Source organism: Aythya ferina (assembly GCF_964211825.1).
Source record: "Aythya ferina genome assembly, chromosome: 10".
Taxonomy (NCBI): Eukaryota; Metazoa; Chordata; class Aves; order Anseriformes; family Anatidae; genus Aythya; species Aythya ferina.
In genome coordinates, this window is record NC_140306.1 from 11,998,371 (window position 1) to 12,024,428 (window position 26,058).

General features: G+C 54.1%; 1 protein-coding gene across 1 annotated transcript; it reads left to right on the forward strand.

Annotated features, from left to right (window-relative positions):
- Positions 1-6,902: 6,902 nt before the first annotated feature.
- RAB7A (RAB7A, member RAS oncogene family) lies at positions 6,903-23,744 on the forward strand. Its single transcript, XM_084531195.1, has 6 exons — positions 6,903-7,043; positions 19,628-19,688; positions 20,744-20,870; positions 21,605-21,823; positions 22,478-22,606; positions 22,794-23,744. Exons 2-6 carry the CDS (start codon positions 19,636-19,638, stop codon positions 22,887-22,889), a joined length of 624 nt encoding a protein of 207 aa, XP_084387321.1. The 5' UTR covers positions 6,903-7,043; positions 19,628-19,635; the 3' UTR covers positions 22,890-23,744.
- Positions 23,745-26,058: the final 2,314 nt, after the last annotated feature.

The window sequence follows — 26,058 nt, forward strand, 5'->3', positions numbered from 1 at the left end:
GGCCCCACAACCCCGGGGTGCCCCTCACGCTCCCCGTGTCCCCCTTCTACCGCCAGGGGGCGCCCAAGAGCACGGCGCAGGCGGCGCTGGCGCGGTAGCGTAGCAGCGCCCCTTGGTGAATAGCGGCCGCTACGGCGGTGGCGTAGCGTGAGGGGACACGGAGCAGGGAATGGGGATGGTGAGGGGGGGGAGGTTTGGGGCTGCCACCTCCTGCCTCCCCCTGCTGCCACCGCCGGCCCGGGCAGCTCCAGCAGGAGTGATAATGGTTATTAAAAGCGAGGGCCTGGTTGCCTTCCCGCTAAAGTGGTGTCCTGTGGTTATTTGTGAGGGGTAAATGTCACCCCGGTCCGTAGGGTGCGCGTTATGGGGGCTGCACTGTCACGGTGTCATCCCCATCCCATCCTTTCTCAGCTTCTTCTTGGAAAGGAGAGCGCTTGATGGTGTATTTACATTGGAAGCCCATCACTGACACGGAGCATGCTGAACATGGCTTTGAAGCCTCGGTTTGGCAGGGTCTGCCGCAGACAGTGGGAAGCTGAGGACCCTGCTAGCAGCACCAGGGGCCATCTGCAGCTTGGCAGCTCTCGTCCTGTGTCTCCTGCAGGAACCTCACATTTGTGCAGTGCTTGCTGTGAGGCAGTGCAGATTTCTCCCCAGGTTACTCAATTTTTGGCATCCACAGTCGGGGACTTCACTGGATCGTGCCCAATGAATGGGGGTTTGTGTTTCTGCAGCAGGGGCAGCCCCGGTCCCACTGCCAGGGTGAATCCAAACCTCTGCCCCACACCTGGTTTTTGGGAACCTCAGGGCAGGTCTGTATGTGTCTGTCCGCAGTGGCCCTTCACCAGAGACGGTCCCAGTGCCCCCTGCCAGGTGGCTGGTGGTGAGCAGAGGCTGCTCCATGTGAAACCAAACGGGGAGCTCTAACTCGCTATGAGCAGCGTTGGTCTGCAGCAATGAATGCAATCATTGCAATGAATGCAATGAATTTTCATGCAATCACTCTTTTCAGACTAGAAAAACATTGATGATAAGAGGAAAAAGAAACCTGCGATTAAAAGATCATTCCTTCTTATTCCTCTTCCATTTTTTCTTCATGGTGGGTGTCAGGCTCCTCACACACAGCTCTCCTTCCTACCTGCCTGCCCAGAAATGCCTGATATGTTTTTTTTTGGTGGTGTTTTTCCCTGAGTGGCAGGTACTGCTTAGCAAACTGATCCACTCAAATGGAAAGGATGCCAAGCAGGGGAGCGTGCAGCCCCACACAGGTCACCCAGAAGGCAGACTGAAAGACAGCCTTCGCCTCTGCCCTGCACTCCAGCAGGCCAAGCCCGGTTCTGGTGATGGGGTGGCCCCAATGTCTGAAGCAATTTGGCAGAGGGCAGGAGTACAGATCAGGCAGAGCGGATCTTCCTCAGGCTGGTGTTGAGCTGGTGTAGATGAGATATTGCATCTTTTGTTGCCTGATTGCTCTCAGGTTGGCTGAGGAGGTCACTGAAGGAGACAACCCAGAAAGATCCCCTTCATTTAAACAAAGTAAGAGGTGTTGTTTTCAATTTGGCAGAAATTCAGGCAGGGTTCCGGAGCCAGTCCTGAGCACTAGGACAGAGTAATTGAAGCTTTACCTCCCACTTATAACCGTTTCAGTTTTAGGTGATTGTGCTTTGTGGGACGTACCTTCAATTTGGTGGCTCAAGGATTTGCAAACAGTGAGTCATAACTCCCTGGGATCCAAATTGCAGCTGCCGGGGCACCAGGCATTGAAAAGTGCTGTCCAAGATAAAGCAAAGCAAACCTCACTGCCCACACACACCCCTTATCCTTCAAGGCTGAATATCTTTGCAACACTCTTCAAAAACACGCACACAAAATTATACAGGCTTCTGGTGGTTGTCATTGATACAGAATTTACTTCTTTTAGAGCAGATAAGAGGGGATTGTGAAAAATCTGTGATTTGGAAGAGCTGAGGCAGATGGATCTGAAGCTCATACGCAGCACCCTGTGCTTGCAGAGAAGGGGGCTGGATTTTGAGGAGTTGCAGTGAGGGATCTGTCTGTATCTTTCCCAGACAGAGCCCTCTGGGCCTCTGCAGACCAACCCTGGCCCTTCACATCCAGGATGGACCTGCAGGCTTGGAGAGAGTGCGTGCATCCAGTTTGGTTCCTCCTCATGGAGAGCTTCCCCTCCCCGAGCTGCCTTTGGGATGCTTTTCAGCACTGACTCACTGCTAAGGAAGAAGCGACCTGCGAGTCACCTGTACCATAAAGTGTCCCAGTCACAGCGTTCACGTGGCACTGGGCTCCTGTCCTGTGACACATTCTGGGTACAACAACAGCATGACACGGCCACCTTTGCCACAAAACCGCCTGGCTGCAGAGCTCACGTGGCTGGTGCACTCCATCGCACAACACCCCGTGCAGAGAGGAGCAACGGGACACAACCCATGGGCCCTGCGGTGTTCCTGGCACCATCAGCCATCAGCCTGTCCTGCCCCGTGGCTTCAAACCCACTCGTGTCATGAGCTGGGAGGTCTCAGGCTCACCAGACCTTCACTGTCATGGCTTCAGAGCCTGGGAATTAACAGCTCCTGGAACTTGCTGCTCTGGTAGCATGCTGCTCTGACAAAAACTTGATTCCTGAAAAAAGGTCAGCCTGCAAAGGCCTGTGCAGCGCTGTGCTGGCTGTGTGCACTGCTCTCTATTTTTATAGAAGTCTTATGGTTAAAAAAATTATTCAGAAACGTCCCTATTTAAAGGGACTCAGATCTAACGAGGTAACTGACTCACTGGCCTCAGGGAAGTTACTTCACCCCCTGGATCATCTTCTTCACTTGAGTACTGAGACCAATCATACGAAATTACCCGGCGCGCTGCCAACGCAGCTGTAAAAATTAATTAGCTGCTATTACAGCACTGGCTCTAAAAGTGGGAAGCCGTTGGTGTTGTTGGAGAGCCTCTGTAGCCAGGGAGGGCAGCTGGGAGTCCCACAGGGGCCTCAAGTGGTGGTCACTCTTTGTGGGACAGCCTCGTAGCATAAATAGGGTATTGGCTCCGTTCTGCCTCTAGCCCGAAATGTGGACCACAAAAAAATCCCTTTTCGCTGTGAAGCTTGAACTTCTTGTGGGCTTTGGCTTCCAGCAGTCCAGGCTCCAGGTAACTATGGTGGTGCCAAAGGGGTAAGCACAAGGCTGCGTGGTGGCCATTTCACGTGATGGCCATTTTACACATGGCCCAGCAGCACGTGGTTGCTTCTCCCTGCTTGCCTTGCTGTGGCCAGTGTAGACACTTGTTCAAGAGCATGTCCCCTGCACTCAGCATGCTGTCTGTGACCAGAACACCTCTGCAGGAGGCTGTGACTCAAAGGCAGAACAAGGAAAAGGTTTGGACCCTCATCTCTTGATGAAAGGAAGGGGCTGGCATCGCCTCATGGTGGTTTTGTGACTTGTGATGGAACAAGGGGAAGCCATGAAAGGAGTCCAAAGCCATTTCTTTTAGGTGCTTGTCTCCTATGTCTGGTGTGAGGAGACATAACAGACTCTGCCTTTGTGGCACCATAGGCAGGTCCTCACCCGCTGCATGGGTCTCAGGCTTCAACAGTAGCATTTAGACTCTTTACCAGTGCTCTGTGTTTTAAGATGTTCAACCTCCAGCAGCTGCATTTCATCGGCGAGCACAGATGCTTGTAATCCCTCGTGCTATAATCAGTGTCCTGTGCACCTCGGCAGAAGCGTGGCTCAGGGATCCGGCATGAGATAACGTGATTGTAGTTGCTTCCTGTGGTTGGTGTCTGGTGATCGAGTCTTGTCCAGAGCTGGTGCTTTACTTTTGTGTGTTGCTGCTGTAAGACTCAGAAATCAGCTGAGTGCAAAGGAGAAAGCATTAGCAGATTACCAGTGGTATTTGTACTGCAGGCAGGGATTAGAGACGAGGGCAGGCAAAAGACTGCAGCTGTACTCTTACCAGTGGAAATGCATGTGTGGTCATGTAATAGCAGAAGATTTGTAGTGAACAAAATGCCCAAAGACGCAGGGAGAATCTGGTTTAGACTGGATTAAAGCAAAGCGTGACAAAACTCAGAGCACAAAACCAGGATAGAGTGTTTGCTGCATCTTAGTTCCCTTTTTTCCTTTTAATTTTAGTACATTGTATCATTATAATTATAATTTGAGGAAGATGGTATGGAAAGCCAAAGATGGCAAGGGACAAGCACTGCAAAGCTCTCGAGAGGACGGCTTCACACAAGGATCATGGCACAGTTGGTTTTCATGAGCAGTTACAGCCATCGCTAGGCCGATGTGCAGGTTGGGTCCCTGGACCTCTCTGCAGGCCCCCCTGAAATCAGCATGCTGCAGGTGTTTTTCTACCCATGCTATTTTTGCTCACTCTGACGTTTTATGGACTGGGAAGAGTAAGGGAGGATCCCTTTTGGTCCAGTGATGTGTAAAGAGATGGTGTAAGACACACCATGTTTTATTGCCTCTAATTGGATCAGGCAGATTAGTAAATAGAGATTAGATGTCACAAAAGGAACAGACTCAAAGCTGGACACATTCTTACTTCCTGGTTTAGCGGGATGAGTGCATGAAATGTGCTAAGATTTACACAGTGGTGAATGTCTAAAGACTGGTCACTCTAATACAATGGATCTGCTCAGTTCTGTGAAGGTCCCTCAAAGGTGGAGAACTTATTTCTTCTGAGCAATGTTAGTGATTGGGAACAACTGGCATCGGATTTCAAGCTGATCCATTTTTACAAGGTTTCATGGGGTGCTGATATTACCAAGTGGTCACCATTTGCTTCAGAGGCTACTGTAATTAGCTGTGCTGCTTGCTCAGGTTTCACGCAAGCCACATGTTTTTCTGGTGGGGAGGTGTACATAGGTTTGTCTGTACAGCCAGGCAAAATGCAAGAGCCACTGCTCAGTACTTCCATTTGCCACTTTCTTACCACTGTCTTTTCACTTTCAGCCACAGCAAATATAACCATCATTTGTGTCAAAATACAAACATCCAGGCTGGACAGCAAGGACCTCTCTGCTGACATCTGTTCTCCCAAGTGCTGGGATTCATATGCTCAAGGCAGCAGGATTTTGTCTCATCAGTCTGAGAAAATTCAGGATTCCCACAAAGGGTCAGAAACTCATCATGAACAGCTATTGCATGACACAGCTGTTGGTCATGCCAAGAAAGCTAGCAAGTGACACAGGAACTCGGTGCGAGGTTATCCTCTGCGTAACAGAAGTTATGTATTAGGTGGTGCCAGGATTGCTCTGCGGTAGAGAAGGAAGGAGGAAATCTCACCCACATTTTGTGATTTATTTATTTTTGGTATTGTGCAAAAAGAAAGAAAAAATGAAACTTTTAGGAATGAGAGAAGATGCACACTTTTTAACTCAACATTGATGTCTGCTGGTAACAGCTCAGCATGTGGCTCCTTGTTACAGGGAATACGGATGGGCAAGTGAGTGGTGGAGCTCAGTCCCACTGGCTGCTGGCATGCCCAGGGCCTGCAGTCCTGGGGCTGAGCTGACTGAGAATCATAAAATCATTTAAGTCAAAAAAAGATCTTCAAGATCATCATTCCAACCATCAACCTGACCTACTGAGTGCCACCACTAAACCACGTCCCTCAGTGCCACATCCACACATCTGTTGACTACCTCCAGGGATGGGGACTCTGCCACTTCCCTGGGCAGCCTGTTACAATGCTTAACCAGCCTCTCCATGAAGAAATTCTTCTTAATTTCCAACTCAAACTTCCCCTGGTGCAACTTGAGACTGTTTCCTCAAGTCTTAACTTTTGTCACTTGAGAAAGAGACTGACATCCTCCTCACTGCAATCTCCTTTCAGATAGTTGTAGAGAACAATAAGATCTCCCCTCAGCCTCCTTTTCTCCAGACTAAACAACCCCAATTCACTCAGTCACTCCTCGTAATTCCAGTCCCTTCACCAGCTTGCTCTTCTCTACATGTGCTCAAGCAGCTCCATATTCTTCTTGTAGTGAGGAGCCTAAAACCAAACACAGTATTTGAGGTGGTCTCGCCAGTGCTGTCAGAGAAGATACTGTCACAGAATCACCGTCCTTCTCCTCCAGAGAAATTATACACCTTTGGGAGACTTTTTCTCCATCATTTTACTAAGCGATGCTTTTCCTCTTTTGTCCAGTCCTTTTTTTAACTGGTGTATAGTGCCCAAGTGAGGCGGGCAGGGTCGGACAGGAGCTGGCAGCAGCACAAGGACAAGGCTGAGCTGCCCTTGGAGCTGCTGAGCAGTGGGACACCATAACTCCCGCACCTGCATGCTCTGCAACGGACAGTCCTTGGAAAGGACTAATTCATAATATTCAGGCTCATTAATGGTATTAAGAGGTGGCGTGCCATCTCAAAGCGCTTTGCAGGCATTACAGGGTCAGAGCTGGCAGCACCTGCCCCAGGTGTGCTCCCATTTCCAGGTGATGGGGATCACAGTGCCACTTGGGCTGGCCCTTATGGTTCACTTTTTCATAAATTCTTGGCTTTTTATGTCCCTTTTCCATAAATGCTTGGTTTTACACGTCCTTTTTTTGTAAATTCTTGTGTTTACACCTTCCATGGCAGCCAGAGCCACGATAACGGGGCGATGGGTGCAGTGCTTGGTGCCTGACGGTACAACAGGGTGGCTGCGACCCCGAGCAGCCCCCACACGGCCCCGGGGCCGGTCCCAACCCGGTCCCCTCCCGGTGCCAGCCCCGAGCCGCCCCCCCCCTCAGACTCCCCCCTCCCACCCTCGCCACCACAAGATGGCGGCGGCGCGCGGTCACGTGACGCGCGGCCCCTCCCCTCCTCCTCCTCTCCCTTCTCCCCCCCCCCTCCCGCCGGCTACCGGGCGGCGTGCTGACGTCAGCGGCGGCGGGCGGGCCCCGTGACCGGAAGTTACCGGAGGGGGAGGCGGAAGTGAAAGCGGGGAGGCGGCGGGGGCCCATTAAAGCCGAGCGAGGCGAGCGGCGGGGCGGCAGCGAGGCTGAGGGCGGGCGCCGCGGCGGCTCGGGCACCACACGCACCGCGGTGAGGGGCGCCCGGGGGCACCGGGGAGGGCGGGGGGGGAACCGGGGGGAGCCTCCCGGGCCTCTCACGGTGGCTGTGGGGGGGGGCAGCGGGGTTGTGTTGGGGGGGGGGGGCGAGGCCTTTGTGGGGCCTGGGTCTGGGCCTTGTCTGTGGGGCGGGGGGAGGGGAGTGGTGGCGCCGCAGGGAGCCGGGCCCGGGAACAAAGGAACCGGGAGAGCCCCGGGGGTGGGCGCTGGGGAGCGGCGGTGCCGGGGCCTGGAGCCGCTGGGGAGGTTTTGGGGGCGGCCTCGGCTACTGGAGGGCGTTGTTAGGGGGGTTTTTGGGGCTGCCCGGGGGTGTTAGGGGCCGGGGGTGGGCGCTGGGGGCCGCTTGTAGGGGGAGCGGGGGCGCTCGGAGCGGTTTGTGGGGTGAAGCTGGCAGTTATTGCGAAAGGGGCGCTCGGCGTGTGCGAAGCCTGAGTCAGGGCTGAGAGGGGATGGGGGGGCACCTCTGGCTGCGGGTGGGTGACAGGGTGAATTCAGCCATAGGTAGGTTAGTGAGCTCCGAGCGTATTGAGGGTAATAAACGTGGAAGTGCCTCACCGTAGTGTTTAATGTAACTGTGCTTGTTTTCCTGTAAATAGTGGAGTTGTTCTGGTAGTGGGACTGCTAAAAAAAATACCCCCGTAGTCAGAAGTAAGAGAGGTAACCTCAGCATCTGCACCAGTCTGTGTTACCCAGTGACTGTGAAATCTCTGAGGCAGAGCTGGAGTTCTCAGCGCTGTTTTCCTGAAAGCAACAAACACCTGCTGATAAGCAGAGCTGCCGGGATGTGTATCAGCTCTGTATATGTAAACTGGGAACACATGACAGAACAAAGTCCTCCCCACTGTAAGCAATCCGTCCTTTGTTTGATAACTGCTAATTGGAAGCTTTAAAACTCCCAGCACCTGCCACCTCTGGCCTGTGCCTGGGACTCGGCTTGCTGGTGTGGGCCTTGGGCTGGGGTGAAGTTCCCTGTCTGAGGGAGTAGTGCCTAACTGGCTGGGAACAACTCCTGCCTGGCCGTGGTTTGAAGGCTCTCTTGTGGCTGTTCTGTGAGTTCTGGTGCTACCAGGAGAATACAAGAGAGGCTGGAGCCTCGCCATGCTTCCAGCAGGGCTGGGCTGCCTGAGTGAATGTGCTCAGTTCTCAGCAGCTGTATTTGAGGTTGCAGTGGGTGGAGTCATTTGAATATTTCTTGTTTAATAATCAGGGCTTCATCGCCGTATGTATTCAGGAAGAACAAGTATACTTGTCTCTCCCCCCCCTTCCTTGTGACTTCCAACAGCTGACTGAACACATGACCTGCTCTCCCTGAGCTGTGAGTAGGCCCACCGTGCCCGGCCTGAGTCAAAGAAGCCCTGAGATGCTGCTTCAAGGGCTGCCCTTCCTTCCCTGTGCCGTTGGGTTAATCCTCACGGGGTAGGAGAGCTGTAAGGTGGGGCTAATTTGACCCCTTAATAGGGGAAACTTAAAATCCAGTAGCAGTTTCTTGCTCTTAACCAATACAGCCTGAAACAGTGGTTGTATTTCGTGCTGCTGTTATGTTAAACTTGCCTCTTGCCTCTGGTGTCATGCAGTGGTCCATGTCCTACATGGAAATACACCACAGGCAGGGTAAGACTTGGACCTTAAAAGGCAAAGGGGCCAAGTTAAATGCCTAAATAACTGTTGCAGAGCCTACACTGCGGGCATCCTTGCCCTTCTGCCACATCCCGTGGGTCAGAGGCTGCCCTGAGCAGCCCAGGCAGTCAGGGAAACATCCCCACTGTAACCTGGAAGTGAAAAATGTACCAGCTCTGCGATAGCCTCTCCCCTGTATTCACCCACAGAAGATAATGTTTTCCTTGCTTTCCTACCCAAAATGAGTGCCCGGGGACAGCAGGGTTATCAGGTGGAGTTTCTGAGGCACCTTCTTAGGGCTCCTGGCTCAGAAGGTCACGCGAGTTACCTGTCGGAGCAAATCTCTGGCAGGGCTCGTCCTTGAGGAAACATGACAATTAGTATCAAACCATCTGTGCACGACTATTTATAGCTCTGTCTCCAACATGGATGGGATTTTGTCTGACTTCTCTGTGAAAATGAGACTAGTTGGTGCAGAACTCACCATTTGGCTGTAAACAAAGCTGCCTGGGCTGGATTGGGATGCGCTGCGAAATGCCTCAGTGCCTGGCAAGCCCAGGCTTAGGAATGAAGGCTGTAGCACAGGGTGCTGGGGTGTTTGCATCCTCTGAACACACTGCTGGGTGTTTAGGATCACACACTTGCTGCTGTCCAGCCCGTTAGAATCGGTGCTTTCAGTGCTGGAGTAAGCTGGTCACTTGATAGGCACAGGACCCTCTCACCTCGTGTGCTGTGTTCCCTGATGTCCTGTGGGCTTCTCGGCTGTGACCTGAACCCCTCTGCAGCCCTTGCTGCTAGGGCCTGCTGCTGGCATCCCCCGCAGAGCTGTAGGGGTGTGAGGCTTCTTGCCTCAATGTAATGGGGTCCAGGTGAGGAGGAATTTGTGCTGGATTTGGCTGGGCACTAGCAGCCTGTGCCTTGTGTGCTGTGTGTCTGACACTATTGGGGGCTGGATTGCTGAAATGTTTCCTCACGCAGCATTGTTCTGATAATTGCTGGTTAATTGCTGCAGCTGGAGTTCAGTTGCCTTCCCCCCTGCAGCCTTCTGAAGTGGCCTCCTGGGCTGGGTTGTGACCCGGGGCTGGCGATAACAGGCGCCTGCTTTTTGGTGCTGACCCAAACCTGGGCTGTGCACCCCGACAAACACAAGCTGCGCACGGGGAACAAGCCGAGAGCCAGCAGAGAGCCCTCCGGCCGCTCTCCCTTTCACATACAGCTCAACCCCAACTTCCAGAGGGGCTCCCAAGGTCAGCAGCTCCGCCTGCACCGCTCAGAAATAGCAGGTGGTGCAGGGATCCCCCCGCTATCACATGGCTGCTGGCGGCGTGTGTGCTGCTCCAGCCCTCGGCGTGCCGCTGCGCCCTGCGCTGTGCTGATGTCATTGCTGCCACCGCTCCTCCTCCTGCGTGCCAGCCCCCAGCGAGGAGCTGTGTCAACACCGCTGCTGCTAACTCACGGCTGGGGACAGGGAAGGGAGCTGGCCAGGGCTGTGGGAGCGTGTTGGTGTGCAGCTGAGCCCGAAGAGCTTTGGATTCCTGCGCTAGGGAACCTGCTCTTGAGGCTGTGGCCGCTCTCAGGGCGGCGTGACTTGGGGAGGGGCGTGCTGTTGGAGCTGGATTGAAGTGTAAACTTGCGGCATGGTCCTGTTGGTGCGGTTTAAAGGCACTCTGTGCAGTGAGTGCTCTGCTCTCCTGCCCACCTGTAACTACTTAAAATGTCAGCTTCAGGTGACTTGCTATAGCGAGCTGCACCTGCTTGGGTTTCAAGCAGGAATTCCTAAAAGAAATGGAGCGGATCTTTATATCCTCACTGAAGGAGAGCAGTGTTTCTCTGCAGTCTGCCCTAACTCCCTGCGTGCTGCAGCTTTGGTCACTTGGGCTGTTTAGGGGGTGTGTGAGGGTGACACAGGTAGCTGGGGTGTGCCTTCAGGGGCTGCTGGCTGGAGTGCCTGGGCCTCCACGGCTGGCTCTGCTGGGCAGCAGCATCTCCTGGAGTGCTAACCTGCTCCATGCTCACCTCCTTCGAGCAGACTGAGTCACTGGGCTCTGCAGGTGTCTCCTCGTGGCTCCAGACGCCGATAATGCTATCAGCACTAGGATCTGGCTCGGCGATAGCATTGTCTCGAGCATCAGCAGTGAGATGGCTGCGACTCAGTGAGGTGTCTCCAGCTCTCCCCTTCCCCCTTGGAGGGGCCACAGTTCACCAGCACCGCTCTGCGAATCCCCTCCGTGAGGTTGTTCTGCTCCTCCGTGGGGGATAAAGAAGTGATCCGGCAAACTCCTGCTGCAAGAGCTGTGTGAGAGGCGCCGGGGTGTGAAGCGTGAGCCTGAAACCGAGTCCCCAGCAGGAATTCCTTGCTAGGCCCTGACTCAGCTGTCGCGGTGAGCTGCCTGCTGCCCTCGCCGACCGGGACTGAAAGACTCGTCCTTCCTGCCCTGCCAACCCCGTGAGCACAGCCAGAGGTGTGGGGTATGTGCAGGATCGGGGCTGGGCGCCGCCCCGGGCGCAGTTCTTAGGCTGTGGGGTCTGGAGTTAGGCAGCTCCAGGAGCAGGCTCGGTCCTGAGGACACAGACCTGCAGTAGCTGCTCGGGGTAAGGCTCCGTGGTCCTCCACATCTGCCTGGATTTGGGGCCTCCTGTCAGCTTTTCCCTCTCTCCTACCAGGCTCTTGGTGCTGAAAGAGAGTCAATATTCAGCTGTGGGGTCTGGCAGCCCTTCTGAGGTTTGGGACTCCAAGGCCTGAACCTGCAAATCCTCCCCTCAGTCACTTGTTTCCTGCCCAGTTTCTAGGAACTGGGGAAAACTGCAGGCAGGCCTAGATAAACGAGGCTTGTTTACCACTGACAAGGTCTCAGGGCTGCGCCTTCAATGCAAAGGTTATCTAACACCTCCTATTTGTGTCCCTAAAACTGAAAGCACGCCAGGAATGTGTAAAATCTCAGCGAGCTGGAGACAAAACGAGGAGTTAATCCGAGAGCTTGAAAAATATCGCTGGAAGGAGCGAAGACCTCACAACATCACTGCTCCTCGATGGCCTGGCCTGCCTGCAGCTCTGACTTCTCAGGCTCAGCTTCTGCTGGGAAGCCTCAAACCCAGCAGTGTGTGGGGTGGGAAGGGTGCAGGGCTGTCCCTGTTTGTTTGGGGCTGCTGGAACCCGTCTGGCTCTCCTGGCTAGGTGGCTGTGGCCTCATGGATCGGGCTGTGCGGGCACCGTGGCTGGGTTGTGTGAGATCTGCTCCGGGAGAGGCCCGGCAACGTGGACCTGTGCTGGTGGAGCTGAAGGGCTCTGCGTAGGCAAGGCCCTTAGTCAAGACGCATGGCTTGCTGCCTGGTGTCTCCCAGCAGCCAGCAAATGTGCTCAACTCTCCTCCCACATCCTGAGATTGTCTCCCCCAGGGCAGAATAGGGGAAGTTGAGCTCGCCCTGATAAAGGGGGAGGGGAGTTAAAGCAAGCATGCCCGCTCTTGTAGCAGCCCGGTCCCTGGGGAGGAGCGGCGTTGGCTGGGAACTACCTGAAATCCTGAAGAGCTCACGGGGGGCTGCTTCCCCTGGGGGGAAGGGGCACAGCGAGGTCCCTGAGCGACAGCACACCTCAAACCTACAGGAGGAGGGCAGCTGAAGATCTTCAGGCGCTCGCTGTGAGGGCTCTGTGTGTCTGCCTGCTCCTGGAGGCAGATGCCCTGCAGCACGAGGGACCTTCCCCTGCTGGAGGAGCTCCAGGTGAGGGGGGCTACAGCTTCGTGCCTGGGAAATCAGCTCTCAGGGAAGCTGTTGGCTGCAGCTTCCTCCCAGGGCTGTCCTCCAGGACTGAGGACTGTTCCTCCAGCAGCCCCCTTCTGTCAGTGTCCTGGACCTGGTCCTGGTCTGTGCACAGCCGTGGTCCCAAAATACCTGCTGCTGGCTCTGGAGGTGGTAGTGGTCATCCCCAGGCTGCTGAGGAGCAGCACAATCCACCTGGGAAGGCTGCCTTCACCGCCAGGAACGCTGCGTGCTCCCTTCCTCGGGCTCAGGGCATCTCTCAGCCTGTGTGTGCTGCTGATGTCTCGGTGAAGTCCTCCTGTAGCTGCCAGACCTTTAGGGAGGGCTGACTAAACACGGGGAGACATCTGCCTCTTTTCTGTAAGCAAACTGTGCCTGTTTAGCTCCCACTTTCTGCCCATGTAATCAGATCAACGTGATACCTTCATAAGAGGTGACACCTAAACCATCAGATCGGTTTCTGTGCTCCTCTGCTGGGTTGTTGGGGTGGGGGTCAGTCCTCCCTTCTTTGGCCTTTTCTAGGGCAGTCACAGCTCAGCGGCGGCTCTGGAGCAACAAAACTTCTTGGGTTCCAGATCTCGCACCCGGACACAGAACAGCTCCGAGCTGGGGGAGTGCCGGGAGGTGTAGCAGGGCTGTGAGGCTTGGATTGGAGACCTTGGCTTTGAGAGCTCGGGCTCTGAGCCTGACTAATCGTGTGTGTTGGTGCCTCCCAGGAGCTGGGACCCTGCTCAGGGAGGGCTGACTCCTTTTGGGGGTCAGCCTTCATACAGTGAGGGTATGTTCGTGCTCAAAGGAGCTCAAACCTTATTGCCAGTGGAAGGAGCAAAAAACCTGCTCTGCCACTTGTTTGATCACACCGTGAGCTTGTTCAGCTCAGGGCTGTTCCCAAGCTCCTGTATTTTAGCGAGGCTTCCTGCGTGTCTCCCTGAGTTGTCCCCATCATTCTGTCTTCAGCACGGAGCTGTCCTAGCCTGGTGTTTAGGAGCAGGCTGCGGTGTGTGCAGGCATCACACCCACCCAGCAGCCAGCTCGCAGGCCTGTTGGCTTCTTGCCCCAGCTTGGTGCTCCCCCTGAAGCTGCTGGTGGAGAGCTGGGGCTGGTTCTTCAGCTTGGTCCTACAGCAGCTGCGCTGGAGGCTGCAGCTCCACCCTCCAGATGAGGGGAATTCACTGCAGGCAGCTGGAGTCTAAAAAGCTGGTTCCTGTGGGCTCCTGAAACGTGGTTCAAGGTTGTTTTGATCCCAGCCCTGTCACTGTGCTAGGCAGCACGTGGAGCTGTGGGCTTCCTTCACAAAGGTGAAGCTTCTGCAGTGTTTCCTACCCCTGAGAACCATCATACCCACACCTGACAGCTCGCCATGTGATGTTTTAAACCAGGTATCAGAAAATAAAGTGGAGCTGAGGCTCCCGGCTCCTGAAAGAGGTAATTCCTGTCTCCCAGGACTGGCTGGGAAAGGCACCAAGTGGACAGGAGCCTGCTCCTGCGGAAAGTGCAGCGAGCAGCAGGCAGCCTGGCTGCTTCTCCTGAGCAGGGAAACGAGGAGCTGTGCTTCAGCTCTTGGCTGGGCACCAGCAGGAGAGAATGTGTGCTAGAACAGCAACGTGTGGGGAGGAAGGAGGTGGGAAGCAGCTCTGAGATGCTCCTGATACAGCAGGCAGCGGAGCGAACCCTTCTGGGGAGCTGCTGCAGCGACACCTCACCAGCTGCTTTTGCTGTGGGCACGAAGCCAGCTCGTGGCCCCACTAAATGTGGGGTTTTCCTCGGTGGGTTCTTTCAGCCAGCCCCTGATGCCAGGGGAGGTCAGCGTGTGGCTGCTCGTGGTAAGTGCCAGCAGGAGACAGCACATCTGTGCCTGGTCCTGTAAGAGCAGATTAAACACCCAGGAGCATCTCCCCTCAGGGGATGGAGGTCTGAGCACGGCCTCCTGAGGTGCCACACATCCCGGGGAGCTTCCCCCTTCTGGGAAGAAGCTGGTTCAAGCTGAGCTGGTCCCGAAGCATTTCTCTAGCTTCAGCCTCCTTGAGGAAATGCAGAACCATTGGAAGAGGGAATAAAAATAACTCTTTGGTGTAGTACAGAGGCTTAATGCTTGGCAGCCTCCCCCATGTGAGAAAGGAGCGAGCAGGGGTAGCGTTCCTGTGTCGGAAACGCATGGAGCTGCTTTTCAGGACACTGAGCCTGCACTCCAGGACTAAGCTTTTCTCAAGACTGCTTTTCCAGCCCTCAGGGATGGCTCTTCCTCGGCACAGTCTGCTCTGTGCTGAGCCCGCTGTGGTATCCGTACCTTTGTGGGGCACTGCCTTATCCTGACTGATCTCCTGATGGTGTAGCCCTTTGCTGAAGGCCCTGTGATGCCCTGGAGAAGGGAAAGAATGCAATTCTGCATTTCCAGGTGCTGTGAGGTGAGCCCTGCTCGATGCTCACCCACTGCTGTGCCCCTTGGCTGGGTAGTGCTAGATGTCCCTGGCAGAGGGCACGAGAGGAGCCGTGCGGTCCAGCAGCCGTGTTCCAGCTCTGCTGGCTTCTGGTGGGAGCTGCAGGTGGCAGGCTGGCAGGCACAGGAGCAGAGAACTTCTGATCAGATGGCCCAGTTCCCCTAGCTTCTGCTTGGGGTGCTCTGCTTTAGTTCAGGTTGGGATTTGCACTGTTTAATAGCAGAGCTGTGGCAGTGCAGCCTGCTCCAGCAGCTTTAAAGCCAGAGTGCAGGGAGCTGGCGTCTTCCTTCCATGAAGGTGAGCGTCCTCCCCTGCCCAGGGCTGCTCCTGAGCACCTCCAGCAGCAGGCCTGGGACAGGAGCATCCCGTGAAGCTGAGATCTGGTGGGCCACCAGTGCACGCTCCTGCTGTTGCTAATTGACATCGAGGTGCCTGCACTGTCACTTTACGCATGTGAATGCCTCTGAGCAGTCCTTACCCATCCATCTCTGCTCTGAGCTGAACCAGCTGCCGTAATGGAGCAGAAGAAAGGACAATTGTCACGGCCTTTGAAGCAACGAGGGAAGTCTAATTAGGCTTGGCACGGACTCTTTGCTCTTGCATCTGAACAATTGGTGCCGCAGAGCTTTGTTGGACAGTTCTTGGTTCTCCCCCAGCTCTGCCAAGCCAGTAACACGTGCGGGTTGGACGTGAGGGATTCTCCCCGTGCTGCTCCAGCAGGCCAGGTAATAAATAACCTTACCAGGAGGCGTGCTATACCAGGCTTCATCCCCTGAGGGTCACCACGCTGCCAGTGGATGGCTTCCTTAGAGGGGCAAGCATTAAACACTGAGCAGGAGGACTCCTCTGCTGTGCTAGAGGCAGCTGTGTCATTCCTCTGGCACCAGGAAGGCCAGGAGGAGGGATGATGCTGACTGGGCTCTGCCAGGAGGCCTCTGACAGCTCCTGCACGGGGCTGGGTGGGTGTGCTGGAGGCTGCTGTGCGGGTGACTTCTCTCCAGGAGACTGCACGGTGTGAAAACAAAACTGGTGTCTCGGATCTAATCTTAGCAAGCAGGTTTTTCTTCAAGATTTTCTCTGAAGAGGAAGTGTTTGTTCAGAAATGCTCCTGGGACTGGATGGGAGCCCCGTGTGAGCTCACACACTGCCATCTTAAGGGCTTACGTGTCTCTTGCAGGATGCTGCTCTAGAATAATCATGCTGTAAAGCAAGGCAAGCTGCACATGGAGTGCAAAATAGCCTGGGACTTGGATGCCACTGACTTGGCTGAGATCAAAAGTGGTGATGCTTACGCTGAGCTTGCTCTGTGCAGGAGCAGGGGGAGCCCTGCACAGCCCCCGTCTCAGGCTGACTCAGTAACTTGATGTTTCTTGCAGGTGTGTCTGGAGAAACTCCTCTGACAGCTTGAACCCGACAGGTTCAGGTATTCAAACCTGCCTCGTCTGTTTTGAGGCTGTGTCCCGAGCCTCCCTTCATCTCGTACTAGCCGTGCTCATCAGAAACGAGATCCCTGTAGCTTAGAGCAGGAACGCGGGCTCTGTTTCTGGGACACAAGGCAGTGATGAGCCCGTCTACTCAGCGCTGTGCAATGCGGACAGCAGCCCGTGTTCCCACGTGAGCCATCACAAATTGCCTCTGACTCCAGGCGAGCAAATCCTTGAGCGCTGAGCCTGGCCCGGGGTGGGCTGTGTGCCCCGTTGTACTGACACCAACGGCACCGTAACCACGAGCAGCTGAGGTAGCTCTGGGCGTACCTGAGCTGCAGCGTGTGGAAGCATCCTCTGGCTGGAAGATCATGTGTCTGCTGCTGGCTTAGCGTGGGCTGAAGGCCCCAAATCCTCTGTGTGGTGTTGCAGGAGGCTGTGGTAAGGCTTTTCTTACTGCTGGGGTGGGCTGAAGGTCCTGTGGCTTTTGTTTCCAGCACCCCAGCCTCTTTATTGTGGCTGGGAACAAGGTGAGAGTTACGGTGTCCTGTCCTTGGAGTAGTTTGTCCCTTTGGCTTGCTTCATCAGAAACCCCAAGTAAAATCATCAGAAACCCTGGGTAAAGCAGTGGGGTTTCTTCAATCTGTTTAGATCTTAGATCTTGCTGGGATGAGTCAAAGCTCTGTTTAGCACAAAGAGCTGCTCTAAGGCTGGTGTTGGTGTTGGAGACCTGCTCAGCCATGCAGGCTGCGATAAGGATCAGGGAAACAGCAAAAGCAGTGCTGTAGAGAGCAACTTGATGCTATGTAAACTAGAAGGGTTTTCTTCTCTAGGAAGGCTCCAGGGGACGTGGTTTCCTCTGGTAACTTGGTGGCGGGTCTGTTTCTACGTGTGATGAGAAGATTAATAAGAGGGCTCGCTCCTTCAGCTGACTGGGCTTAAAAAGTGTGGGGCAGGCTTAGTGGGACGGGGTGGGGAAGCTGGGCACTGCGGGTGTGCGGCAGAGCCGAGCTCCTCGTGCTGTCTCGTGGCCCAAGGCAGGCACGGAGCTGAGCAGCCCGGCGGTGCTGTGGCTCACATCCGATGCATCACCCGAGGTGTTTGTCAGGCAGGAATGGCCCTGCACACCGCTGGGTGGACAGCAAACTATGACAAGCAGGTGGTGTCGGGTCTGATTCAGCTTCCTTCCTCAGCCGAGCTGCTTCCCAGGTAATGAGACTTGGCGGAGCATTTCCCCCTCGCTTGGTGGTGGAACTTCAGCCCACCTTGCACCTGGGCACCGAGGCTCCCCCGTGCCTGAGTGTTGCAATTCAGGGCCCTACAAAATCCCTCCCCGAGCACGGGAACGGCTGCCAGCTTGTCGAAAGCTGCTTTGAATACCAGCAGGCAGCAGCTGATGGCAGGCGAGGCTAAAAACACTCGGAGGAAAAATAGAAGCAGGACGTGCTGGGTGCTGGCGCAGCCACCTCGGGGTGAGTTGTTTACCCCCTGTCTCAAGGGAAACAGGTGACTCTCACCCGGGGCTTGAACCTGTGCAGATGTTTTCCATGACGGCTCACTGCGTGGTATTTTGAAGTGGTTTCGGGGCCCTGCTTGCTGTTCTTGCTCCATCTGGGCCAACTGTGCTGCCGGAGTCTCTGGCTTGGCTAGCACCAGCGTTGCTTGTGCTGCAGGCTCTGAAAACACAGGAGGTGCTGTCTGCTTGGGCTGCTCGCCCCGCTGCTATCGATGGGATGAGCAGGAGCTGGACTAAACCCTGGGCTTGTCTGGCGACCTTCAGCTGGATATTTTGTGGGCCCTTGAGCAGTGCATGGCCTGCCGGTGCTGTCACCCAGCAGCCCGGGGCTGTTCTCTTCTAGTTTCACACCCGGGCACGTCAGGGCAGTGTGAGGTGGGCGCAGTCCCACAGGGCTGAGCTGTGAGTGCACCGCTGTCCGTAACGGCAGCAGGAGGCCTGCTGCTGCCCTCCCTGGTGGTGAGGTCTGAAATGGTGAGCTCTGCCCCTCTAACACTCAAAGCCTGATGATTAAGGCTTTGTGTAGCCAGTTTTTTTTTTTATCTAATAGGAAGCTTCTACAGCTTGGAGCGTGTTGTTTCCCCCGTCAGTGGGATGGAGCAGGCTGCATTTCTCTCTCAGCCGAGGCTCTTGCACATCCCAGGCAGTGCACAGGACCAGGCTGCTCAGAAGAGGCTCCTATCCCTGCTGTTGTCAAAGCAGAGCCCTCCTTAAGCTGTGAAAGTCAGGAATAGCTCCCGAGGAGTAGGAGTTGTGTAGTAGAATGAATGTGAGTTGGTGTGGCAGGATGAGAGTTTTCGGGCAGCCAAGTCCCTATTTAAGGGATGGGAACACGAAGCCTGTGTCAAAGGTCTCTGCATTCAAAGTAGCACAGCCATAACCATCCTCTGGCTCCTCGCTCTGGAGAGAGCCTGCAGAGCTCCCTAGGGAAAGCCAAGGGGAAGCAGACTGGGATTTGGGACCTGATCAAGCCTCAGAAGCAAGAGAGAATGAATGTCTTGTCCTATCCCTTTCCTGTAGGTGGGGAGAAGGGCATGCTAGGCTGCAGTCATGCTCGGCTGCTGGTAGCAAGGCTTCATACGTGTTCTTGCTGTGCTAAAGCATCCAGGAATATTTTGGGACCTGCAGTAGCTTCCCAGATCTGGGTGAGACCTGGGGCCAAGTAACAGTGAGAGCTCAACTCTCACTCTCACTAATTGGCTGGGCCATTAGTGGCAAGCTCAGAGCCACTTGCCCATACAGCGGACTGGAGTGATGGCAGGAGGCAGCTCGTGGGGTAACAGCAGCAGGGTGAGTGTTAGAGGCTCGTTGCTACAGCCCTACCCCACTTTCTCTGAGAAACCCTACGTGCTGGTAGCCGTGTGCCTCGTGCTTCAGCCTTTTGGCTGGCCTGGATGGTGGCACACGTCTGACATCTCTGCTCACAGCTTGTGTAAGGATTAGCTTGTTCTGTGAGCTTTCTGCCCTGCCTCCTGCAAGCCTCAGGGAGGTGGCCTCAGGTAACGTACCCAGAGAACAGCCTGGGAATGGGGTCCGAGATGAACTTTGTACTGTGAAGGACAAGTACGTGGCTCATTTAGTGGTGTTAAGTTGTGGTTACTGGTCTGACATGGCCTTGCCAGTGAAGAGGGCAAACACATGGTACTGCTGGAGTGAAGCCTTGAATCAAGAAGTCCAGCTTCAGCAGTGCTGGGCTGTGCCAGCTGCTGGTCCCTTGCTGGGAGTCTGGTGCCCGGCCTCCGAGCCTGCTGCCTTGAGGAGTGGTGTGCCAGTGGAGTCTGATGGCGGTGTTCTTCCTTTCCAGTTTAAAAGATGACTTCTAGGAAGAAAGTGTTACTGAAAGTCATCATCCTTGGAGACTCCGGGTAAGTGGGTGAGCTTTCAGCTGCCGACCTGCGTCCTGCTGGGGTGCTCTGACCAGGGGGAGTCTGGCTGTACGGTGGGAAGGCAGCAGTGCTGGGAGGAGAGCTTTCTGTCACCGTGCATCGTGGTGTTACCTTGTGGCTCTAAGCATGTCACAACCCCCTGTCCTGAATGTGTCCCCAGAATTTAACACCTTGAAGCCTTTCCCTGGTATTGAACAGGAGAAATGAAGGCAGACCATGGGAGCAGAACTGGATAGCCTCTCTACAAGGAGGATCAGCATGGTGTTAAATTAACCTTTAACTTTATTGGGGGGGAAAAAAACAACACACACCTAATAGTCAATTTTGGCTGACTATTAAAATGTTACTTCTGCCAGAGGTGAAGTTTATACTGAAGCCACCTGCTTAGCTGCTATCTGATCTGGGTAGAGCCATCCCTTGGAGTAAGGCTCTGTTGTCCTGTTCCCTCGAGCAAGGAGGCTGCTCCTCTGGTACAGGTGATGGGTTTGCTGTGCAGGCTGCAACCTGCTCCCCTGACATCAGGCTTATTTACACCACTGTGCCCAGCAAGCTGTTGATCAGGGAGTGCTGCTCAGCCACAGAGTGCCTGTGAGCCCTCTGAGCTGGTTCTCAGGAGGATCTCCACCTCCAGGCCCCTACAGTTGTATGTGTCAGCTGTTACCATGCTGAGCCTGCCCTGTTCCTCCAGCTCCTTCTGAAAAGGCTGATTATTTTCAATGGGTTTCATCATTTGGTAGGGCACCTCGTCTTCCAAGGTTGCTCTCATGATAAGCACACTGCTTACCAGTGATCTGATCACTGATGGGGACACAGGGTTTCTCAAGACCTTAATTCTTCAAATTCTTATGTGGCCCCAGCATCTGTTGCTGTGGAAGCCCCTCCTTGCCGAGGTGGGTGTGTTTCCCCTGACCCCCCCCCTTTTGGCCAGGAGGCTCTGATGGAAGGTGAAGGGCAGAGGGATGTTTTCTTCAGAGTGGTTAATGCAAGCTCTGTTGCAGGAGCAGCCTACCTAGTCTTTTTGTCTTTCTGTACAGGGTGGGGAAGACATCGCTCATGAACCAGTATGTGAACAAGAAATTCAGTAACCAGTACAAGGCTACGATAGGCGCAGACTTCCTGACAAAAGAAGTCATGGTGGATGACAGGCTAGTGACAATGCAGGTAAGGAGCGACTCCTGCTGCGAGGGGTGCTTGGACCACGCTTGTGTGGAAGCGTCTGCTCCAGGGTAGCCCAGGGCAGTGCACGGGGTGTGAATCCTGCCTGCACTGAGCTGCTGCTGCTGGGCTTCTCTACAAATCTGCACAGGGGCTCAACAAGGGAAATCAAAGATCAGCTTTGCTCAGCAAAGGGAAGCTTTGCCCAATTTGAAGTGTTTGTTCCTGTTAGTGTACGTTCCCTTGGTAGAAAGGTGCACTCCCCTAGCCTTCAGGAACTGGGAAGGGCTGGGAAAGGGCTCTTCAGGCCATACTCATGCCACCCTGATTCCTGAGGGTGTAGTGTTAACCTGCCAGCCTGTGAATGCCTAGTGTTGACACTTCCATCTATCCATGGTGAGGCTGACAGCAAGGCAGCAGAAGCCCTGTTGTAGCCAGCAGAGGAGAGTTTGGGCTGTGCTGGTACCTCAGTGTACCCCAGTGCTGCAGCCTGCCCCAATCCCTAAGTCCTGTTTGTCCAAACAGTGATCCGCTGATAAGGCTGGACATGCAAATGGTTATGTCTACTTTTAGAAGGGTATTTCTTGCTTATGAGACTCAGTTCCTGCAGAAGATCCCAAACCTTTAGGTGTTCCTTCACTCTGGAGAGGTAGGGGCTCTAGATGCCTAGTGGGGAGCCCTTGTTGTGGTCTGGGTGTCTTGGAGCAGAGCTGGCTCACCTACCCTGTCTTTCACTGCAGATATGGGATACAGCGGGACAAGAACGGTTTCAGTCTCTGGGAGTTGCCTTCTACAGGGGAGCAGACTGCTGTGTGCTGGTGTTTGATGTCACGGCCCCTAACACATTCAAAACCCTAGACAGCTGGAGGGATGAATTCCTCATTCAGGCCAGTCCAAGGGATCCTGAGAACTTTCCTTTTGTTGTGCTGGGAAACAAGATTGACCTAGAAAACAGACAAGTGAGTACTGTGACTTGCTAGCTGCCTTTTTAAGAAATTGCTGGAGTGGGAGACCTTGTAGGAACACGGGAGGGTTACCTGAGTGGAAGGTGTGTGTGTGGCTCTGCTGTTGCATGGTACTGGGGAAGAGTTCCTCCAGGTTGTTCCCCTCTACCTAGAGGGGTTTGTTTCAACCCCTGTGCATAATGTGCTCCTGCCCAGCAGTAGAGAGCCTGCAGCAGCTCCCTGGGTAGATTAAAGATCTGAAGCAGCTCCCTGGGTAGATTAAAGATCTGATTCTCCTCTGGTATTGCTGAGTAACCACTGTGGGAGCAAGTCCCTGTGCTGAGGGTGCCTGAGCAGTCCGTGCCTGTGGTCTCATCCTCCCTGCCATGGGCTGAGCGTACCTGGTGCAGGCAGCTGCCTCCTGTGCTCCAGCAGGGGCTGGCCCTGCCTATGGCAGGCTCAAGCTTATGGAAAAGCTGCTCAGCCCTTGTTCTGCTTCTAGAACTGGGGCTGTGTGTGTGGAACAGCTGTGTGTCAAGGCTCTAATGAGACCAGAAACCTTGTCCTAGCTCAGGTGGGATTCCAGGGGGTGGTCCCTGGCCTTGACCTGGAAACCAAGCCCCCTCTGTGTCAGGCTGAAGGTGGTGATGCTGCTCTCTGTCCACCCAGGTCACCACAAAACGGGCGCAAGCGTGGTGCTACAGTAAAAACAACATCCCTTACTTTGAAACCAGTGCCAAGGAGGCCATTAATGTGGAACAAGCGTTCCAGACGATTGCACGAAATGCACTTAAACAGGTAGGAAGGGGGCTGGTGGCTGCCCTCTGCTGGTGCTGGCTCTGCCTCGAGTTCAGCCAGCGTGGGCCCCTGGGGAGGTTTGGGCTCTCCCACAGCTTTCCCCAGCTGAGAATGGCCCCAGCATGCCAGGGGCTGTCCGTGGAGCTGTGGCACTAACTCTTGCCTTTCTGCCCTTCCCTCCTGCTAGGAAACCGAAGTGGAGCTTTACAATGAATTCCCCGAACCCATCAAACTAGACAAGAATGACCGAGTGAAGGCTTCTGCGGAGAGCTGCAGCTGCTGAGGGAAGAGGGAGGGGTTGAGCACAGTCCTTCACAAACAAATATCACACTTAGGCCTTCAAACACACAGCCCCTCTTCTGTGTTTAAAAACAAAATTAAAAAAAAAATTCCATCTCCAGCTGCCAAAATCCACCCATCTCCCACGAGCATCTGAGAGTCCAGCACTTCAGAGCTCACATCCCCGCACCATCCACATCACACTTCATGGTAACAGACCTTTCTCTTAGTTTAAAATGGAAACTCTTATGTATGTTTGGAACTGAATCTAATTCCAGGTGTCCAACGGAGAGGAACTGTTTACAGGTAATCTGTGTAACAAGTTACATACATTTTTAACTGTCTTGTGTTTTCCCCTGTGAAGGCTGCAACTGGAAAGGCTGATTACCTATAGTTCATTGCAAGCTCAGCACTCAGTCCAACTAGGTTGAGTTTTGTATGTATCTCTGTTAATGCTTGTTACTTTTAACTAATCAGATCTTTTTACAGTATCCATGTATTATGTAATGCTTCTTTAGGAAAAATCTTATAGTACATGTTAATATATGCAACCAATTAAAAATGTATAAATTAGTGTAAAATTCCTGAATTACATGTTCAAGTACTGAAACACAGATTGTGTAGAAAGTGAGGAGGACACTTGTGAACTGTGGTGTGCTAGCAACACAGAGTCCAGATAGAGGCAGTATTCTGTACAGTAGAGATGAACTACATAAGCCTTCTTGTTCTGAGGCCAAGAGGCTTCATCTTCTGGAAAATCTGTCTGGCTTCCTTGTATCTAAATTCTCAGATTTGCATAACAGCATTGATATGCACACTGGATTATTGGATTTGAAATTAAATACAGCTATGAAATGACCTCATTTGTTCACCTCCCCTACTGCTTAACTCCTAACATCTTGGAGCGAATATGGGAAGGAGCCAGAGCTGAGGTGTGCCAGTGGCTCTTTGTGCTGTGGAAGGAGCACCTCTCCCACCTGGGTTGTGGTAGCTGTTTCTCAATGAATTACCTGGACTACGAACCTTCCCTTTCTTCTTACTGACTGCTAATCTGGATTTTTTGGTATGGAAAAACTTGGCAATCTAGTCCCTTTCCTCTCTTCCTTTCCTCCTGGTATTTGTTCTTGCGTTTGTAGCTTGCTTAAATGGAGCCCTTCTACCTGTTTTCCAGAGGTCTACATTCTAGTACGTAGGCTGAGCTCTTATGTAAAGAGACAAACATGATGCCAATAAACTTAACAAGAACAAACCTCCTTGTTTACTCCTGTTTCTGACTCTCTTTTTTTTCCCTGCACTAACATACCTCCTTCCTCCTGTTTGGTGACCCTCTTAGCAAGCTGCTGCCTGCACATCACAGCCTGTCTGTGCTTTTCCCTTACTGTGCTGTCTGTGCCTTCTACATGGGGGGGTTGGCAGATGCTGCTTGCTTAGGTGACCCTAGAAGTGGTGGTAGGGCAAACACAGCTCTGCTTGGAGCTGCTTGGAGTAGCAGGAACTGTGCTGCAGCTGGTCACTGTTTATTGGCACAGTCCCACATCCCTCTCCTGGGTGTGCAAAAACCCTTGGCAGTGGGGAAAGGAGGGCAGTGTGTGAAGAGCAGCTCACTGGTACCTGCTGCAGCTTGAGGGCTTCCTGCAGGAGGAGCAGGCTGCCTGCAGTGGCTCTGCTCTAGCAAAGCCTTCAGTGTTGGTTGCCCTGGTATGGTCACAGCTCACCTGAAGGCAGCACCAGCAGAGGGGCCAGGAGGCTGAACCATCTGCCTTGCTGTCACTGCAGGATGGCTGGAACTTCACCTTTAAAAAACAGATTTTTTGGGGAAATGCAGCCAGCAGCTGCAATGCCTGGACTTAGCAGTGGCCCCAGAGGGAGCGAAGGACCCCTCCTTGGTATGGTTAACCAAGCCCAGGCCTTCAGTTCCCAGTGCCTGAGCAGGACCCTCTGCTTGCACTCAGCAGTTGCTTGCTCGCTGCTGTGCCTGCAGCCAAATGGAAAACAAAGCGTAGAGAAATTAGGCCAGTTATTTCAAGAGCCTTTTAACAGGTTTTGTGCTCTGTATCCTACTTTATGGCTTCATCCTTGTACACTTTTTATCCTGCTTGACTGGGCTTTTGCTGTCCACATCCCTTTCAAACAGCTGTGCTGCGGCAGGGCCGTGTCCTCGTGGGGCCACTTTCCTCTCTGCATCTCTGAAAGGCTCCAGCTTGCTGCTCATCTCCACTGAAAGCATCACTGTGTTTGTTTTCTGTACAGTTTTACCAGGGAGAAAGGCTGAGGGAGGTGGGAGCAGTAACTGCACCATGACATTTTGGGGAAGGGAGCGTTAGTTCTGCACGTACAGCCTGCTGCTTGGGCCTTGGGGCTCCTGGAGCCGGGGGCCAGGCTGTAGCATAAGGGCTGCGCGTTGCAGCTCTGGAAGAGCCCTGTGCAGACACTGTGTAACCTCTATCACATCAACCAAACAGGCAGCTGCACAAAGCAAACAGAGCTCCACATCGGTCAGTCAGCTGCAGTGCTCCTAGCCACAGGATGTTACAGATGCTAAAGGGGGAAGGATTCGATATGCCACCTACAAACCAACACTTTTGGAGGTGGGGATGTGATATGTATGCACACGAGGGTGCAGAAAACAGTACGGGAGGCAAGAGGCCTGGGAAGTGGTGCTCTGAGCTTGCCCTGCTGTTACACGTGGAGAAGCTGATGCTGGTAGAGATGCTGCTGCAGGACGGAGCCATCACCACGGTTTGAAGGAGCCCCGGGAGGTGGATGCTGCCTGGACTGATGGTCCCTGCAGGGTACAGCATGTTTGGGGTGAGCTGCCCTGGGCTTGCTGGTCAGGGTGGGAAGGGGAGACCTGAGGAACACCCTGCAGGGAGCGGGAGGGCGCCAGCATTTCTTTTTACATTTGCTTTGAAGTGGATTCAAAATCCATTCAAGCTTTTTGAAAAACGCCACCCTCCCATCCCTTCCCATCCATCACAACCTCAGGGGGCCGGGAGGAGTGAGGACCCTGCCACCACGGGCAGCCTCCTGCTCAGCCCTGCTGCGGGGAGCAGGGCCAGCAGCTGCCTCTTGCACAGCAGGACCCTCGCCCCCAGAGCCTCACTCACCCTGCTGCCCTCGGGGGCAGAAATGGGGCAGAAGTGCCACCACCCCCATCACCGCTATCACCAAGC